An 18,506-nucleotide genomic window follows, 5' to 3' on the forward strand; every position below is an offset into this window, starting at 1 on the left:
GAGATCCCCTGGATCCCTGCAGCCCTGCCCAGGGAAGTGCTGCCACCACCAGCCCTGGAAATGGTCAAAAACGTGTGGATGTGGCATGGGGAAATGTGGGTCAGTGGTGGCCCTGGCAGTGCTGGGGTTAAAGGCTGGGCTTCTCCAACCTGAACGATTCCCTGATCTCTGCCAGTGAACAAGCACACTCACCTGGCCAGGGATCTCAGCACCTTTCCCTCCCCTGACTGCTGGGCTCAGCTCGGTGCCACTGAGGTGTGAATTCCCTCTCCAGGCACTTCCACACCACTTGTGCCAGCTGAGGGACCCAGCCAGGCCCTGGGGGCGTCTGCAGCTCGTGGAACAGCTGCTCCATGAAGGGCCAGCACGGATGGAAATGGAGACAAAGAGCCTCAGCCATGTGTCTGGGTTTGTGGGCAGGGGCTGCCCAGGGAGGTTTGGAGTGCCCATCCCTGGAGGTGTCCCAGGAACACCTGGAGGTGGCACTCAGGGCTCTGGGCTGGGGACAAGGTGGGCACTGGGCACAGGACTCTAACCTTAATGATCCTGGGATTCTGGGATGGCAAAGCACCTTTAGCTGCTGTGGGAACACGGCACCAAGAGTTCCAAAACAAGCTCAGCCATGGAGCCATGGAAGCTCCTGAGCTGGGAAGGACCCACAAGGATCACTGATCCAACTCCTGCTCTGCACAGACACCCCAAAATCCCAGCCTGGGCATCCCTGAGAGTGCTGTCCAAACGCTCCTGGAGCTCTGGCAGCCTTGGGAATGTGCCCATTCCCTGGGGAGCTTGGGCAGGGCCCAGCACCCTCTGGGGGAATTCAGAGCTGGGCATTCTGAGCTCCTCCTAAAAACCCCAACCAACCAACAGTTGACTCTACAAAGTGTTGAAGGGAGGAAAGCAATGGAAGGTTATCAAAGCCCTGAGTAAACTGACATCAGGACAACTTCCAGGTGCAAAGTTTGTGCCAACTTACTCACAGGCTGCAGTGCTACTCTGAGCCAGGACTCCTGCAATCCGTGCATGGTTACCTGTGCAAGACATTCAGGAGGAGCTTTTCCTTCAAAAACTCCTGGCACATAATGGAAAGTCTTGGAAGAAATGTTGGTTTTGTAAAAGATGCTGCCTTCAGCTTTCCCTTTGTTTTGTTGCATCATGCACCAAAGAGCATCACTTCTGCAGGCACAAGTTCATGCAGAAAACACCACTTCCACTAAAATAGAACTACTTCAGGTTATGCAACACTCATTAAAATTACAAAACCTCTCAAAAACCTGAGCAGCATGTTAAGGCACTCTGGGGCTCGGGGTCTGGTGAGTTAGTGGCTGCATCATGCAAACTGGCAGCAAGAAACTCCACAGGAGCAGCAACAAACTTCCATGCCTGATGACAAGGCAAAAATGGAGAGCACCTGAGGGCAGGGACAAACTTCCCGGCCCATCTCAGCAGAGCAGGGTTCACAGAGATGCCAACTCTTTCTGAGGAAGCTTTAGAACGAGCACAAGTACAAGAATATTTGTAATTTCATCTCTAGCCGTATTTCAAAATTTCTAAGAACTGGATTCAGTTCTGTGGGATGAATTCCAGCTCATTTCCTATGAGCTCAGGGTCCTGTTCCCTGGAGAACAGCCAGGGTGCCCAGCCCTGGATGCTGACCAGCCCATCCAAAGTCTCCTAAGAGGGATAAAGTCCCAAAATTTCCATCAGTCCCACCACTGTTTTGTTAGAGCTGCTTTGGAAAAGGTTTTGATTCTAGAAGGAAACACATTTTGTGGATGAAGAGGCTCAAGGAGGCTTAAGCCAAACCAGCTGCAGGAGGAGAAGGGGATGCAGTTGAGGTGGGATAAAGCCAAACCCTGCAAACAGCAGGGACCCAGAACATTCCCTGCCCTGGCATCCTCCATCCCTGAGCAGGCTCAGGGACCACTGTCACACCCCAGCTCACGGCCACTGGCACCCAAACACTCCCCAGCATCCGTAAACCTCGGGCCCAACGGGGAGCCCAGGGCAGAGCTCTGGCACTCGCAGCGAGCTGCCAGCACCCCGCTTTGGGAATGAGCACCATGAGCCAGGCAAGCAGCCCCAGCAGCCCCTGAGAGCAGGCAGCACCCCTCATGCCACGCCGGGATGCCCACTGGGGCTCATGCCAGGGCAGGACACGCAGCAGGCCCTGGGCACACACACACACCTCTGTCCGGCCGCCGCGGCGCGGCTCTGGCCACCAGGGCTGGCACCAGGGCTGGCACCCCTCGGGCCTTGGTGGGTCTCATGTAGCCCTTGAGCTGCTCTGCTGCCTTCGCTCTCTCTTTCTTTGCCTCTTTCACTGCTTTCTGTTCATGTTCTTCTTCTGTCTCTTTAGCTGAGGCTTGAGATTCCTTTTCTCTGGCTGTGTCTTGAGATTCTTTTTCTTTAGTTATTTCTTGAGATTCCTTTTGTTTAGTTGTGTCCTGAGGTTCCTTTTCTTTAGTTACTTCTTGAGATTTCTTTTCTTTAGTTGTGTCCTGAGATTCCTTTTGTTTAGTTGTGTCCTGAGATTCCTTTTGTTTAGTTACTTCTTGAGATTCCTTTTGTTTAGTTGTGTCCTGAGACTCCTTTTCTTTAGTTATTTCTTGAGATTGCTTTTCTTTAGCTGTGTCCTGAGACTCCTTTTCTTTAGTTACTTCTTGAGATTCATTCTCTTTGGATATGTCTTGAGATCCCTTTTCTCTAGTTGTATCTTGACTTTCTCTTTCTTTATTTGTGTCCTGAGACTCCTTTTCTTTGGTTTTGGCTTGAGGTTTATCCACCTCAGACTTCGACACTGGAGCGTCCTTCAGGAGAACCTCCCCAGCACAAGGAGGATCATCCTTCAGGAGAGCAGGGCCCTCCTCTGCCCAGGGGAGACCTTTTTTGTTCTCTTTGGGCTGTTTTTGGGTAGTTTGGGCAGCTGTCCCAGCAGCCTCAGGCTCAGTGCCCTGGTGCTGAGGTGAGCTCTGCTCACTCCTCGTGTCCCTGCCCTGCTCAGCCCCTCCATCCTTCCTGTCCTTCCCAGCTCCTGGCACAGCCTGGGACACGGTTGCAGGGGCTGGGGAACAGCTCCCTGTGCTGTCAGGTGTCCCTGCAGGGGCTGGGGACCTCCCTGTGCCCTTCTCTGGACAGGACACGGTGGCCTCTGGTCCCCCTGTCCCCTCAGCAGCTCCAGAGGCTGCTCTGTGTTTTGGATCTGCTGCCTCGTGAGGAAGCTCTGAGGGAGCCTTGGCAGTGTTGTGCTTTTTATCAGTGGGTTTTATTTCTTTATCATCCACCTTTGCCACAGGACAGAGGTGACTTTTGTCCTCGGTCTGGCCACCCTGGGAACCAGCCTCTCTGCTCTTCCCATCTTTCTGGGAAACCTCTTTTCCAGGTTCTTTGGGCTGCTCATGAGATTTCTGGGTCTGCATCTCCTTCTTAGCACCAGGTCCAAGCTCTCTGCTGCTTTTCTCTGCCACTACTTCCAGAGGAGGAGGAGGAGGAAGGCCCCCAGTACCTGCACCCCCCTCTCCCTGCTTTGGGAGGCCACAGGGAGCATCACCCCCATCACCAGGGCCACTTGCTGGGGTCTGAGACACGGATTTGAAGTCACTTCCTTTATTATTCCAAAGTGTTTGAGGGCCAGTGGGAAAGTTTTTAATGTTTCTGTTTTCATCGACAAGATCTGTGTCTTCCAGCCCACATTCCAGCCCAGATCCTACAGCAGGCTGTGCTTCACTCCTGGCTGGTTCTGCCTCTAGAGGAACAGGCTGCCTGGAGGCATTTTTAGCCTTTTTACTGCTTCCATCATAGCCCCTCTTTTTAGATCTCTCAGTGACTGGGGCCAGGCTGGGATCTGACACTGCTGGATGCTCTGGAATAGGATTTTTGTTCCTGCTGCAAGGACTGACACCTCCTGCCTCAGGTTTGTCCCTGATCTCCAGGCCAGCAGGAGGGAACATCCCTGCTCCTGCTTTATGCTCCAGCAGAAAAGGCTGCTGTGGGTCAGGCTCCCCCTTTTTGTGTTTCTCCTCACCACCTGTGTGTGACTTCCCTGGCTCCAGAGGGAAAGCAGGAGCCTGTACCTTGGCAGGATCAGGCAGGTGACCCAGCAGCACCTCTGGAGTCCTGGAGTTCTCTTGGCCCTTCTCAGATGGAGTTTGTTGAACATGTCCCACTGCAGGGATGTCACCTGGCTGCAGCTCAGGACTGTGCTCAGCCTTCTTGCCTTTCCCATCTCTGCTTTGACCCCTGGGCTTGTCCATGCCCAGTTCCCTGGTGGGACTGTGCATCTCTGCCCCGTGCTCTGGGAGAGGCTGGGATTTATCTGCTTCCTTCTCTTTATTCATAGGCCAAGTTTCCTTAGTTTCTAAGTTTCCTTTCCTTATTTCTGGCTCTGAAGTCTCTGTTTTATGGCCTGAAAGATTTGGCTGCTCAGAGAAGCTCCCAGTGCCACCCTGGATTTTGGGCTTCCCCAGCTCCTCCTCCAGCCTGTCTCTTTGCAAACCAGACCCCTTCTCCTTAGCCAAGCTCATTTCCTTCCTGCCTTCAGCCACCTGCTCCTGCCTGCCTTCCCCCCCAGCCCCCAGGACAGCTGCCTGCCCAGAGGGGCTTTTCTCAGGCTGTTTCCTTCTCCCATCACTGCTCCTCTTCCTGGGTTTCTCTGCCAGCACCGGCACATCCGAGCTGAGCCCAGCACCTCCGGCCTCCCTGCCTTTCCCAGCCAAACCCACCTGTTCTGAGGGGCTGATGGTGGCAGCCAGAGCAGGATTTTTGGCTCCCTCTCTGCTCTTCTCCAGCAGCAAAGCTTGGTCTACAGCTCCCAAATCAGCTGTTTCAACTTTCCCAACATTTTCTTTTGTTTTCTCTGGTCCCAGCTCAATTGGCCTTTGCATTTTAGCTGCATTTTCCTGCAAGGCCCCAGCAGGGAGACAGCCCTGCTCTCTGCCCTTATCACTGCCCTCCTTCACCTTATCAGCTCCCTCAGGAAAACTCCCTGAGTCCATCTTATTCTCAAGGAAAGGCTGCTGGTAAAAGCTCCTTTCCCCTTTTTTGCTCCTTCCATCGCTGCCTCTTTTTTTGGGCTTGTCTGCAGGACAGGCCTGTGCAGCACTGCCTGATGGGTGTCCCCTGGCAGGAACAGCCTGGCCATTTTCAGGATAAACTGTTTCCTTTCCAGCCTCATCTGTCCTCCCTCCTTCAGTGAATTTGCCTCCATCCTCCGAGAGCATCATCTGCTCCCAGCAGCTTTTCATTCTTTTGCCTTTCCCTTCGCCGCGCTTTTTTTTGGGCCTGTCCATCCCGTGTGTCAGACTGGGATCTTTCCCAGCCTGCTGCTCAGAAGCTGTGACTCCTTTCCCTTGGTTTGGATCTGGGGGATCTGCTGCCACCCCGCTGCCCCCTGCCTGGCCAGGGCTGGGATGTTTGGGAGCACCCTGGGCCCCTCTGCCGTGCCCAGCTGGAACTTCCCCAGCTTTTGGTGAAACTGGAAGAGGAGCTCCAGGAGCTGTTGGGCTCCTCAGTCCTCCCTCTGACCCTCTTTGACTTTCTCCAGCTGCCTTTGGCTCTGTAGGGAGCTTGTCCTCCAAGGCTGCAGCCTCCAGGTGAGGCTGTTTGAGGGATTCCCTTTCAAGCCCTTTGCTTTTTTCCCAGTTTTTCTTGGCTGCTGTTTCCAGAGAAGGCTGATGGATGGAGTCAGCGGGTGCTTCCTGCCCTGGAGATGGGGTTTGGGGCTCCTTGTGTTTAGGGGAAAGGGGCAATTCCGAAGGGCTGGTCTGTAAGGGAGTTTCTGCTTTGCTCAGATTGACCCTCAGCTCGGCACCTTTTGACTCCTTGTCCTCCCTCTTCTCATTTTTATTGGGGAAATCTCTCTCGGTGGCCTTGGTGGGTCCCTTGGCTGCAGCAGATTCCTCCACCTCAGTCTTGCCCACCTGCTCTGAGGGAACCTCTTTGCTTTTGCCCTTAGATCCCAGCATGCAGCTGTCACCTCTCCTTCCCTGTGTCTCCATCTCCTCCCTGGGTCTGGCATCCAACACACCGGGTTTGGGGCCCTGCTGTCCTGGGGCTGGCACTGGGAAGGTGTTTTGCTCCTCCAGGATATGACCCCCAGTTGTTATTTTAGCATCCTGTGGCACATCCAGAGCTCTGCTTCCTGGGGGTGTTCCGGGACACACGGCTGGGTTCTGCCACTCCACCCCAAAGGCAGCACTCCTGGCACCTCTGGAGGTTCCATTCTCATCCCAGAACTCCATCCCTCTTGGCAGCTGGTTTCTCCTTTGTTTTGGTTTCTTTTTCTTTTTCTTCGCCACGGCACCTTCCAAATCCCAGTTTTCCGGGGGGGGATCTCTGCAGCTCTCCACAGGCTCCGTGGGGACACTGGTGGCCTTTTTGTGAGGAACCCTAAAGCGAGGGGATGCTCCAGCACCACAGCCAAGCTCCACTGTGGAACAGGGGTCTGCTCTGGGCTCAGGACTCTTCTGCTGTGGGAGACCTACAGGATGCTCCTCTGGCACATCTGTGAGAGGCACTGGGGCAGGTTTTGCTCTGCCAAACCCATGGTCCCTGGATTTGGGAGCTTGCCTGACTTGTGCAGTGGGAAGACCTGGAATACAGGAAGCCTGCTCAAACATCAAGGCCACTATTTGCTTGATAAAAGAAATAATAAATATATTCTCTGTGTGGCTGCAGCCCTCTCAAAGAGGCCCTACAGGCAGATGTGCAGGATTTCCCAGCACTGCAACCACACCAGAGCCACCTCAGGAGGGCTGGGGTAGGTATTTACCCCAACACCTGTGTGATCTACCCCAAATCCATCCACCAGTGCTATTTAAACACAAGTCTAACACAGGCTCTTACCCCACCAAAAAGCACCAGTTCTTGCAAGGAGATGCCATTGCTTTTTAAAAATGCATTAAGGATCCATTTTGTCTCAGCAAGACAAGATCAGAGAGAGCCTTTTTATATCTCTAGCTGGCATCCTTCCAGAGTGGGAAAACAGAAGTTTAGTGGGAAGATGGGAAGAGAGATGGGGGCAAGAGAGCCAAGTTTCCCCAGCACCCAGGGAGGAAGCAGGGGGAGGCAGAGCCTCTGTCCCAGGGTCACCTGCTGTGTCCCTGGGGATCCCTCAGGGCATGAGGAGAGCAGCAGTTGTTTGTCACTCAGCCCTGGCCCACAAATCCTCCTCCACAGCAAGTGTGAGCAGCACCAACCCCTCTGGAGGCTGGGTCAGTGGAGCAGGAGAAAATCACATCTTCCTTTGGCAATTGCACAGCTCGGCTGGGAAGGAGATCCTCCCTGGGAATATCCTCATGAGAATTAACAGTCCTTTGCAACACCAAAATAAAAGCCAGTGCTGATGGCAGAGAGATGAGAGCTCTGCAATCCTCCAGCACAGCTGTGAGCCAGTCCCAGTGATAAAGCACTCAGAGCACTTGGATTTGGGCTTTTAGTTTGAATGTGGAGGGAAAAGAGCCTTGGAGAGGGCAGGGATCCGAGGGGAAGGGTGAGCCCAGCACCAGGAGCACTGAGAGCCACACAAAGACATTTCTGCTTGCCCAGGTGGCCCCACAGCCAGGAGCAGAAGGTGAAGAATTCCCACAGGAGGTTTCCATGAGGAAATGGAAGTATACTTTATATTATGATTTCTATCCTACCTGTGGGCTCCTGCAGGGTTTTCCCCTCCTGAGGTTCTGCATGTTGGACGTGGTTGTGCTCAGCCTCCTCCTTCTGTGTCTCACCATCCTCAGCAGGTGCAGATTTTTCTGGAAGGTCTCTATTTTCTAGTGCTCCATTTGCTTCAGCTGGAACATGAAAGACAGGAACAGAAAGCTTCAGGTCTCAGGAGTACAGGCAGCCTGCAGCTAAACCCCAGCCCTTGCAAAGGGGTTCATTTTGTGTTCAACAGGAATGAGGTTTATGAGACATGGTTGGTTCATCCCTTCACAATCCCATTTCAGCAGCACTTTTATATCTGGCACATGCCAAGGTGGGGGTAGAACACGAAGCAGGGGCTGTTTCAGGGCTTTTAAGCACAAGGTGAAGGTTTGTTTGGGGTTTTTCCTCTTTGTAATCAGCCAAATTCAGACTATCCCAGCTTCCCACTGGGAATTCAAATCCAGAATGAACTCCATTATCAGCCTGGAGTCCCTGGCTAATGCTGATCATCTTGTATTCATCTATACTTACAATACATCCACACAGCCACCACAACATTCCTCACTCTGCATAATTACAGCCAGTTTTAATTTGTAAGGCATAATTACAAGGGAGAGCAGTTCTCTCTGTAATTAATTTTATTTAAATTTTAAACAGAAAGGAAAACGACGACAGGCATTGGTACAACCACTGTGCACGAGGAAGGAAAGGACAAGTCCTGTGAATGTGGCCTGTGTCAGCAGCCACTGAAATCCTGCTTGGGGTTCCAGTCTGGAGCCTGGCCCTGGCTGGGGGCAGCAGGCAGGGCCTGTGTGGGGCAGAGCTGTGCCCTGGCTGCGTTTCCCACCTGCTGCCTCCAGGTGCTGGTTGGTTTTCCCAGGAATTTCCTCCTCCCGGGGGCTCGGGGGAGGTTTCCTGTCCTTCATCTTCTCTGAGTGATCCACACAAACTTCTGGGACTTTGGATTCCGCCTCCACCTTTGCTGTTGCTTCTGCAAATGGAATGTAAAGAGTAAAAATTCTTATTTTTAAATATAGATCAGATTAAATTAGATAAAATTCACTCCCTCGCCTAATTTTTTATCTTCTGCAAGGAACTGAAGGGTTTCCTCACTTTCAAAACCTGATTTTTAGGATCTTTCTACCTTCCTGCATTGTTTTGCACTTCCTCTTTTATTCACTCACCTGGGTCTCTCAGTCTCTACATTCCAGTGGGGTTTTTTTTGTTAAAACTTCTCTCTTGAAATTTATCCTCATCATTAAACTGAAGAGTATTAGAAGATAAGAAAAAATATCTCACACCAATCCCATCCACAACCAATCCACATATGCTGCCTCTGCCCAGGACTATTTGTTGCATTTTAGTAATATAAATATAAAATAAATACAGTTTTAGAGAGCAGTTTTCTCTCCAGAGGGATGTGTCCCTGGAGAAATCCACACAGCACAGCAAACCTGCACATGGAAAACCCAACACGCCCTTCCCAGCATTCAACTCCTACAGTCATCCCAAGGAAAGGTCCCAAAATTATCAACTAAGCCTTTTAGTCTCTTCAGAAATTGTTTTCAAGAACCTCTTTTTGCCAGCTCTGTGTCCTACAGGGATTGGGAGATTTCAGGGAGAGCTGAGGGTGGTGGTGACACAGAGCAGGGATGAGCCAGCACCTCTCTGTGGCTGTCCTTAGACCACTCAGCACTGCTAAGAACACCCATTGAGAAGTTAAAAATCATTAAAACCCTCTAGTTTTATGTTTTGTCAGTGAAGAATCCCCATGATGCATTTTCTGTGTATCCTGAGAGCAGAGCTGAGCTCTCCTCAAGGTGCTTCACCCAAAGCAAATCAACGCTGGGCTCCGTGACCTCAGAGGCCTTTTCCAACCTGAATTACCTGTGACTGGGATTCTGGGATTCGGGCACACTCACCTGCAGGACACTTGTCCTGCTGAAGGGCAGCCTCAGATGTCAGCAGCTCCCCAGACACAGCAATCCTGGGGGCAGCTGCAGGGCCAGGCTGAGCTTCCACTGCCACGTTCCCATCATCCACAGCAGGGACAGGCTTGGCTGGAGCTGCAGGAGCAAACCCAGAATCCAGGCCATGGTGATGGTTGACTTCTGCTGCTGGGGCAAACTCTGCATCTGCTGCTGGGCCAAACTCAGATCCCATAACATCATGAGCTTTGTTATCTGCTGCTGGAGCAAATCCCAAATCCAAGGTATGGTGAGGTTCCACATCTGCTGCCGGGGCAAACCCCAAATCCATGGCTTGGTGGGACTCCACATCTGCTGCTGGAGCAAACCCCAAATCCATGGCTTGGTGGGATTCCACACCTGCTGCTGGGGAAAATCCAAAATCCATGGCTTGGTGGGATTCCACACCTGCTGCTGGAGCAAACCCCAAATCCATGGCTTGGTGGGACTCCACACCTGCTGCTGGGGAAAATCCAAAATCCATGGCTTGGTGGGACTCCACACCTGCTGCTGGGGCGAATCCCAAATCCATGGCCTGGTGGGACTCCACACCTGCTGCTGGAGCAAGCCCCAAATCCACCCCATGGTGGGATCCAGCATCTGCTGCCGGGGAGAAGCCGAGCTCTGTCCCCGGGGTGGACACGTCATTGACACCTTTGGCAGGGTTGGCTTCGGGTGCAGGAGAAAAGCCCCCATCCGTGGCCTGGAAAGGGTTGGCTGCTGCTGCAGGACTCTGGGGGGGTTTGGTGTCTCCGGCAGGGACAGCCCCAGCCTCCTCTGCGGGCAGGGACGCGGCGTCGGCGGCGGGAACGGAGGCTGCACCTGGCACAACACAGGCACCACAGGTCAGGGAAAACCCCATGGAAACTCCTGACCTGCTGGTTTATGGCTGGGGAACACCCAGGGCTCACTCCCTGTGTCTCCTCCTGGCTTTCAGCACCACCTCCTCCCCCTGCCAGCAGCTCACCCCAGCTGTTCCAGTCCTTATCCACTCCTGGATGCATGCAGAGCCTCTCCTGCTGCAGCCCCACGTGCCCTGTGTGCACCCCTGGCTGCAGTGGGGCTCCCATCTGCTCCCGGCCCTGGGAGCAGCAGCTGGGAAGGATTGCTTCTGTTCCAAAGCTCCCTGATGCCACACAGCTGGCAGGGGGCCAGAGCTGCTGGATCCTCTGCCAGGAGCACATTCCAGCAGAGCCCAGCCAGGAACCACAGCCAGCGGCTCCTGCAGAGCCCCAGCATGGCTGGAGCTGGAAGGCACCTTAAAGATGTCCCAGTTCCAGTCCCACTCCCTTCTCCTGGCAGGGACACCTCCCACCATGCCAGGTTGCTCCATCCTGGCCTGGGACACTTCCAGCAGCCACAGCTCCCTGGGAAAGCTGTTTTTCCCCTCTACTGCAGGACACAGAAAATGTGGAATCACCTGTGTGAGCCCAGCAGGTTTTCCAAGAGCAGGAAAAACCCTGACACACTCCAAAGCCACACCCTTCATTCCAAACATGGTTTGTGCTGGTGGTGGGGTTTGGGTGGTGCTGGCACTTCTGACACAAAATCCTCCCATGAATCCCGAATTCCCTCTATTCCTTCAAGTTGGCCTCGTTCATTTTTCACACAGTATCTCCTAACACTGAGCTGGTAGCTCCAAACCAACATTTGTCACTTCACAGCACAATCAAACTTCTGCATTTAAGCTCCTATTTGCCTAAAATCCCCTTGGAGGAGGTTTTTCAGTCAGATTTTGTTTAATGTTGCAGCTGTCCAGAGGCAAGTTTTTCCAAATGATCAGTGCCAGAAGCACTGGATCTCTCTTCTGCAGCTCCTCATCTCGACAGCCCCAAGCTCTGCCCACCCTCTGTGTCCTGCAGCTCAGTGCCCTGAACATCTCCCATCTATTGCTGATGACCAAAAAACCAACATTTCTACTGATTTTTTGAGTCACATCTAAAAATATCCTCCCCAACCAGTGGAAAATGTATGAAATCTAAATCAGATACTTAAACTGAAGTCAGAAAGAAATAGAAAAATCAAAAAAGTCCCTTGTAAAATGGTACTTAAGGATCCATTTAGATAAAATAAATATTTTAGTGAACCAAACCAAAAGGATCCATCATGCACCAGCCCTCATTTGGGTTTGACTTTGTTGTGGGTTTTTTAAGTGGTATCATGATCTTCTCTAAAAGAAAATGTAAAGATTGTGATTTTGCACATGAATAAGACTGTAAATAAATAGATATGAAAAGCAGTATGGATGATTCCTGGAGAATTATGGAAATGAGTGGGATAAAGTATTAGGAAACTGGACAACAACTGGCACTATGAGTCTGTGTATAGATATGTTAAAATGGGATTTTTTAAAAGAGAATAATGTACAAGGACAGGTTAAAGGTCCTTGTGAATAGATCTGGCACCTGGGGCCATGGGTCAGTGGTGGCCTTGGCAGTGCTGGGGAAGGGCTGGACCTGGTGACCTCAGAGGGCTTTCCCCCCCTAAACCATTCCCTCACTCTGTGCTGCAACCACAGCCTTGGGATCTTCCTGGAGCTAAAATGTGGAGACAGCAAAGAACCACGGAATCAGCTCCTGGACTGGGACACAACTGAGCAGGTTTGCTGCTTCTCCCTCAGGTGTGCCCACAGCTGCAGGCACAGCAGATCTGTTCACACCTTGTGTGTTTCCCTCAGGAGAGGCAATTCCATGTTCTCCCACCCCCACCCCCTGCCCCACCCTCCAGGCTGCAGGAATTCACCTGGAGCTGCAGCCTTTGGTCCATCCGTGGCTGCAGCCTCTCCTGGGAGTGCTGAGGCTGCAGCAGGAACGTTTCCAGGGGCTGCTGCTGCCGTGGGGCTCTCGGGCAGGCTCGTCCTGATGGCTTCTGTGGCTGCGGGGGGCACTGGGAACAGAAGCAGCTGGAATCAGCACCTGGAAAGGCCTCGGATCATGGAGCTGCTGGGATGTGGGGGACACCCCCAGGTTCTGCCTCAGCCGCCCTGGGCAGAGAATTCCCCTCAGCTCTGAGAAAATCGGCTTTGATTGCCCACTCTCAGGAAAATAATTTGTGCAGCACCCAGGAAAACTCTTGAATCCCAGGAGAAGTGGCACAGCTGGGGAGGGTTGTGCTCCCAGTCCCACCCCCAGCTCCAGAAACACTTCCTACCCATCACCAGGGTGAAACTGTTCTCAGCTTCTTCACTGAAATAAAGATCCCATTATGGGTCAAGTTTTGTAATACACACAAATTCCCAGTGGGATAATGTTCCGGTGGAGCTCCAAAGATTTATCTGTGACCAGAATTTAAAGGTAATTGTAAAATCCCAGGAAGGTTTGGGTGGGAAGGGACCTTAATGATCACCCAATCCCACCCCTGCCATGGCAGGGACACCTCCCACTGTCCCAGGGTGCTGCAAGCCCCAATGTCCAGCCTGGCCTTGGGCACTGTCAGGGATCCAGGGTGCTCTGGGCACCCTGTGCCAGGGCTTTAAACTTCTTTCAGTTTAAAGCCATTCCCACTCCTCAGATGCATTTCCATTCTAAAGTGATGTGAGCAGCAGAAGCAGTGCTGTCCTTGGCCAGCTCCCATGTGGCTCTGTCACAGCCTGGTGTCCCTTGAGGAGGCAGACAAGGAGAGGAGCTGGTTCTGCTGCTTGGGAGCTCTCTGCCAACACTTCCCGCAGAGCAGCTCAGAACTGGTTTTTACCTGGTGGCTCAACAAAGAAAGAGGTATCTGGTCCCTTCATGTCCTGCTGAGCTCCCATCCAGTATTCTTCAGGGCCTGTGGGAAACAAACACACTGAGTCCAGCCCTGACCCCACAGGGCCTTCACTTTCCCAGGGGAAGGTCTTGACTCTGCTGGGTTGGGAGTTCATCCTCTGGGAATTTCAATTCCCTCTACGAGAGGCACCAGAACCTCCTGTTCTTCCAGGATTATTGGGAGTGAGAGCTCCCACCAGACAAGAGTTACACCCAGCACTGACCCCAGGAGCCAAAAGAGGAGCTTCTTTCCTCAGTTCTCCTGGGCAAGTGGCTCTGGGTAGCCCAGCCTAAGCAGGGGGGTTGGAAAAGTTCCAATCTCAACCACCCTGTGACCTCCTAATGTAGAATCCCAGAATGGTTTGGGTTGGAAAGGGCCTTAAACTCATCTCATGGGCAGGGGCACCTTCCACTGTCCCACGCTGCTCCAAGCCCTGTCCAACCTGGCCTTGGACACTGCCAGGGATCCAGGGGCAGCCACAGCTGCTCTGGGAATTCCATCCCAGGGCCTCACACCAGAACACTGCCCTGAACCAACAGCTGTCCATGCCAAGAGGAAACTTTCCAATCTTGACTCAATCTTTGTATCAACTCCCCACCAAGATTCTTTAGGACTCATAAACTGGGATTTCCCAGCTGCAAACCCTCCAAACCCAGCCAGTCAGAGAAAACATTTGCTTCTCACCTGCTTTTCCTGGCAGGAATTCTGTGCCTGACTCGAGGCCAATGAAGGCTGACGGGTCCAGAGCCTCTGCAGGGGAATACAGGGATCCCAGGAAAGGTTGTTCAGGTCCCATCATGGATCCATGTGGAGCTAAGGAAATAATAAAACTTTTGTTAATCATCAGCCATAATGACTCCTCTCCTAAATTTCAAGTCCTACCACACTTGGACTGCCCTGCTCAGCAGCAGTCCAGATAAATCTGCATCAAATGTTAGTTCTGCTTCACAAACCATAAATTCTGTATTTAACAGAACTTTCTGACAAGGTGTAAGAGAGTAAACACAGGCAAATGATTTCCTTTGGCTTTCTGCTTCTGCTCCCATGAATTTCAGCTGGTAATCCCTTAATAATCCAATATTGATATAATAATCCAAGAGTTGAAATACTGAAGGGCACTTTGCAGAAACATCTGCTGAGTAGCTGGGTTTTACCCATTAAAACAAGAACAGGAAAAAAAAAAAGGCTTGTGAATTTACAACTATGGAAACCTCCCTCATGGATCCCCCTGATGGGGAGACCCCTAAAAAGTTCTGTGATGGGACTTTTGGTTTTTTCAGTCTTCAGGTTGTTGTTTATTTTCCTCTTATCAGAAGTTCTGCATGCTGTCTACATGCCAGACTTAAGAGTACAAAGAGAAGGCACCAAAATTCACAAGACACACAGATTCAAGGTCTTTTAAAACCATTTTGTCCAATTAACTCTTAGAATGTATTTTATTTCCACCTTTCTATATATTTTATTTCCACCTTTCTACTAAGAAAGGTAGAAATGGGTTCCAGCATCAACCTTCACTTTCAGTACATGAAAATGAACCTCCAAGCAACATCCCTGGGTTCCAACATCAACCCTTATTTTCAGTACATGAAAGACAAGAGAGAAAAGTGCCCAGCTGGCAGCTGGGGAGGGATGCCCAGGGGCAGCTCACCAAGGATGTCCCTGGCAGCATCGGCGTGGCCCGGGAACAGCGGCACGTTCTTCATGTCCGTGGGAAAGGACAGCTCCGGCAGGCTCTCCCCTCTGTGCACGCTGAAGGGGTCTGGCAGAGACACAACCAGGCAGGGTCACCACACAGGGTGACAGGGCCACCACACAGGGCACAAGCAGCACCATTGCAACAAGAGGATGGAGGTGCAGCAGGTCCCAACGCTGCACTTCCAAGGAAAAGTTGCTTTTGGGATTATTCACCAGGAGCAAACCCCTTTGCAGTCAGAATTTACACCCAGTTGCTCGGGCTGATTTCTGGGGAAAGTGGATCATGACTGCTCCTGGAGAAACTGTGCCCTCCCCTCCAGGAGGAACCATCTGCCTCTGCCCTGACGGACACAGCCCATGAATCTGAGTCAGGAACATGGGCTCAGCTCAACTCAGCTCAGCTCAGCCCAGAGCAGGGAAAGGTGTGGGATCTCTGAGCTCTCCCAGCCAGGAACTGCATCCCAGTATGAACTGGGGTGATGGACTGGTATTTTAAGCAAGTTACTGGGAAATTGAAACATCCCCCTGAGCCTCAGGCAGACTGTCCTATCCCTGGCAGTGCCCAAGGCCAGGCTGGACAGGGCTTGGAGCAGCCTGGGACAGTGGGAGGTGTCCCTGCCATGGCAGGGGTGGAATGGGATGGGATTCAATGTCCCTGTCATCCCTGCCCTCTGGCAGTGGGAGCCATTCCCTGGCTCCTGTCCCTCCATGCCTTGTCCCCAGTCCCTCTCCAGCTCTCCTGGAGCCCCTTCAGGCCCTGCAAGGGGCTCTGAGCTCTCCCTGGAGCTTCTCCTCTCCAGGTGAACACCCTATTTCCAGACACTCTGATTTCCTCCAGTTAAACCCAGCTCAGAGGGATTTGGCTGAGGGCTGTGGCTCGTTTTCATGCCAGATGTGCTCCCTGCAGGGCTGACACCGAGCTGTTCCCATGCCCACACGGGATGTCAAGATCAGGTGAGCTGAGTGAATTCCTTTATAAACCTGTCAGATTATTTGAGATGCCAAGACAACATCTTGCCTTGGAGCAACGTGCAGAATATTTTGATTTCGAGCTGTTTACAACAGTAAACAGCCAGGTCTGAACAACTGTCCTCTTTCCAATTAAAAAACCAACCCCAAAAAACAAGGAAAAAAAAAAAAGAGCATGATTGAAACCAATTTAAAGCTAAAAGAGATCCTGCTGATGTTCCCTCTTTGCCCAGCAGCTGGATGATGTGGAAAAAATGAGCAGCTCAGATCTCTGGGCCAACCCACCTCTGCTCCAGAGGGAAAAGGGAGAGCTGAAATTTCCCCTCTTTCTCCCCAAGGAACAAGGAATTACAGGGATGGTGGTCAGGAGATCCTTTACACCACTGGCCAGAGAATTCCCTCCTTGGGGGGGAAATCATCCTCCCATATTCCAAAGAGTGGGCAAACAAATATTGAATAAACCAAATTATTTCTGTGAGTCTGATGTCCCCATTTTTCTCCTGTTGACAAATCCTTAAAGCTGCTCTGTGTCCTCTGATCCCTCTGCTCCATTATGGGAACTCTAAGCAGAATCTCATTTATATCCAATTGGAAGAGCAACACAACACAACCCTAACTTTGATCCTGAACTTTACGTGGTGCCTGCACAGGTGTGCAAGACACTTCAAGGACATGAAACCTAAAAAACATGGTTTCATGCAACAAATAAACTAAAATATTCATATTATTCATGTCAAAAGAACACTGGGTGATGGGCCAGGTATGTAAATTGTTCCTAATTAACAAATTTGACATCTGGCTCTTGAGCAGAATGACACCAGTGTCCCATTCGTGCACCCACACAGCAACAGGAGGGAAACCTCAACAAACCTGTAGCTTTTCCAGTTCTTCCATGAATCATTTTTTAGCCTTGTAAAAATACATCAGGTCTTCACTGCATCTCTCACAGAGATTCAGTCAGTAAGAAAATCATGCACTAAGCAGGACTACAGTACTCAAAAATATATTAAAAAAAGAAGTTCCAGCCTTTATCTTTCCAGGTTGATTGCCTGGGATAATCTGGGCAGGACCCACATTTCTTAGGTGCTCCTGGAGCCAGCAAGCAATTTAATTTTAAAAAATGAGGGGAAAAAAGGAGAATATTGAGGGGAATCTGCTGGGTGAAAGTGTATCTGTGTGCAGGGCTGGGCTGCACAAGGTGCAGCTCGTGCTCAGCAGTGTCAGCAGCTGCAGAGGCCAGGGGACAGCCCCAGCTGCAGGGCAGGCTGTGACAGAGGGACAGGCACTGCCTGGGGACACTGCAGGTCAGAGGGACAGATCTGGGGAGGTCTGCACTGAAACCCACACTGCTCACAGCAGCTCAGCTGTGGGAGGCCCCCAAAACCTGCCCTGGGCAGAGAACCCCAGAACTATAAAGGGTTGGAAAAGACCTCAGAGACCACCAACTCCAACCTTTGACCAAATACCCCCCAAAACACATCACAAAATGCTGTGTCTGCTTGGGTTTTGAACACTTGCAGGGATGGGGACTCACCACTGCCCTGGGGGTTCCATGGGGTGACGGTGCCCTGAGGGCAGGACGTGGCCCTTGGCCCGTGGATCCAGCCTGTCCTGATCCCCCTGGAGCCTCCCTGCCCTGCAGCACAGCCACATCTAGCCGTGCTGGCCATGACCACGGAGGGGTCACCCCTCCCTCACCCCCATCCCCAGGGGTGATCCCCTGAGCTGGGCCCCAGCCCGAGGAGCCCGGGGGCTGCCGAAGGCCGGGGAGCAGGAATCCCCTCAGGGATGGAGGCAGCAGTCCATGAGGGGAGCAGAAATCCCCTCAGGGATGGAGCCCACAGGCCATGAGGGGAGCAGGAGCCCCCTCAGGGATGGAGCCCACAGGCCATGAGGGGAGCAGAAATCCCCTCAGGGATGAAGTCCACAGGCCATGAGGGGAGCAGGAGCCCACAGGCCATGAGGGGAGCAGAAATCCCCTCAGGGATGAAGTCCACAGGCCATGAGGGGAGCAGGAGCCCACAGTCCATGAGGGGAGCAGGAACCCCCTCAGGGATGAAGCCCACAGGCCATGAGGGGAGCAGGAGCCCACAGGCCATGAGGGGAGCAGAAATCCCCTCAGGGATGAAGTCCACAGGCCATGAGGGGAGCAGGAGCCCACAGGCCATGAGGGGAGCAGAAATCCCCTCAGGGATGAAGTCCACAGGCCATGAGGGGAGCAGGAGCCCACAGGCCATGAGGGGAGCAGGAGATCCCTCAGGGATGGAGCCCACAGCCCATGAGGGGAGCAGGAACCCCCTCAGGAATCAAGCCCACAGGCCATGAGAGGAGAAGAAATCCCCTCAGGGATGGAGCCTGCAGTCTGTGAGGGGAGCAGAAATCCCCTCAGGGATGGAGCCTGCAGTCCATGAGGGGAGCAGGAGCCCCGTCAGGGATGGAGGCATCAGCCCATGAGATCCCACAGCTGGTCAATCAGGGTGCTCCAGCTCC

General features: G+C 52.4%; 1 protein-coding gene across 10 annotated transcripts in view; it reads right to left on the minus strand.

Annotated features, from left to right (window-relative positions):
* Positions 1-18,506, minus strand: part of MAP4 (microtubule associated protein 4) — a 148,839-nt gene that overhangs the window by 47,077 nt on the left and 83,256 nt on the right. For 8 of the 10 annotated variants that reach the window (XM_053936453.1, XM_053936445.1, XM_053936469.1 and 5 more), the window contains 7 exons: positions 15,001-15,111; positions 14,037-14,165; positions 13,299-13,373; positions 12,351-12,494; positions 9,564-10,430; positions 8,489-8,632; positions 7,641-7,787 (listed from right to left, as the gene is read on the minus strand). In XM_053936453.1, coding sequence (XP_053792428.1) covers positions 7,641-7,787; positions 8,489-8,632; positions 9,564-10,430; positions 12,351-12,494; positions 13,299-13,373; positions 14,037-14,165; positions 15,001-15,111 — 1,617 coding nt within the window. Of the gene's footprint in view, positions 1-7,640; positions 7,788-8,488; positions 8,633-9,563; positions 10,431-12,350; positions 12,495-13,298; positions 13,374-14,036; positions 14,166-15,000; positions 15,112-16,886; positions 16,967-17,550; positions 18,497-18,506 lie in introns of those variants that run through there. The other 2 variants (XM_053936485.1, XM_053936491.1) reach the window with 2 other exon arrangements.

The sequence above is a fragment of the Vidua chalybeata genome, chromosome 1 (genome assembly GCF_026979565.1).
Source record: "Vidua chalybeata isolate OUT-0048 chromosome 1, bVidCha1 merged haplotype, whole genome shotgun sequence".
In the NCBI taxonomy this organism is placed as follows: domain Eukaryota; kingdom Metazoa; phylum Chordata; class Aves; order Passeriformes; family Viduidae; genus Vidua; species Vidua chalybeata.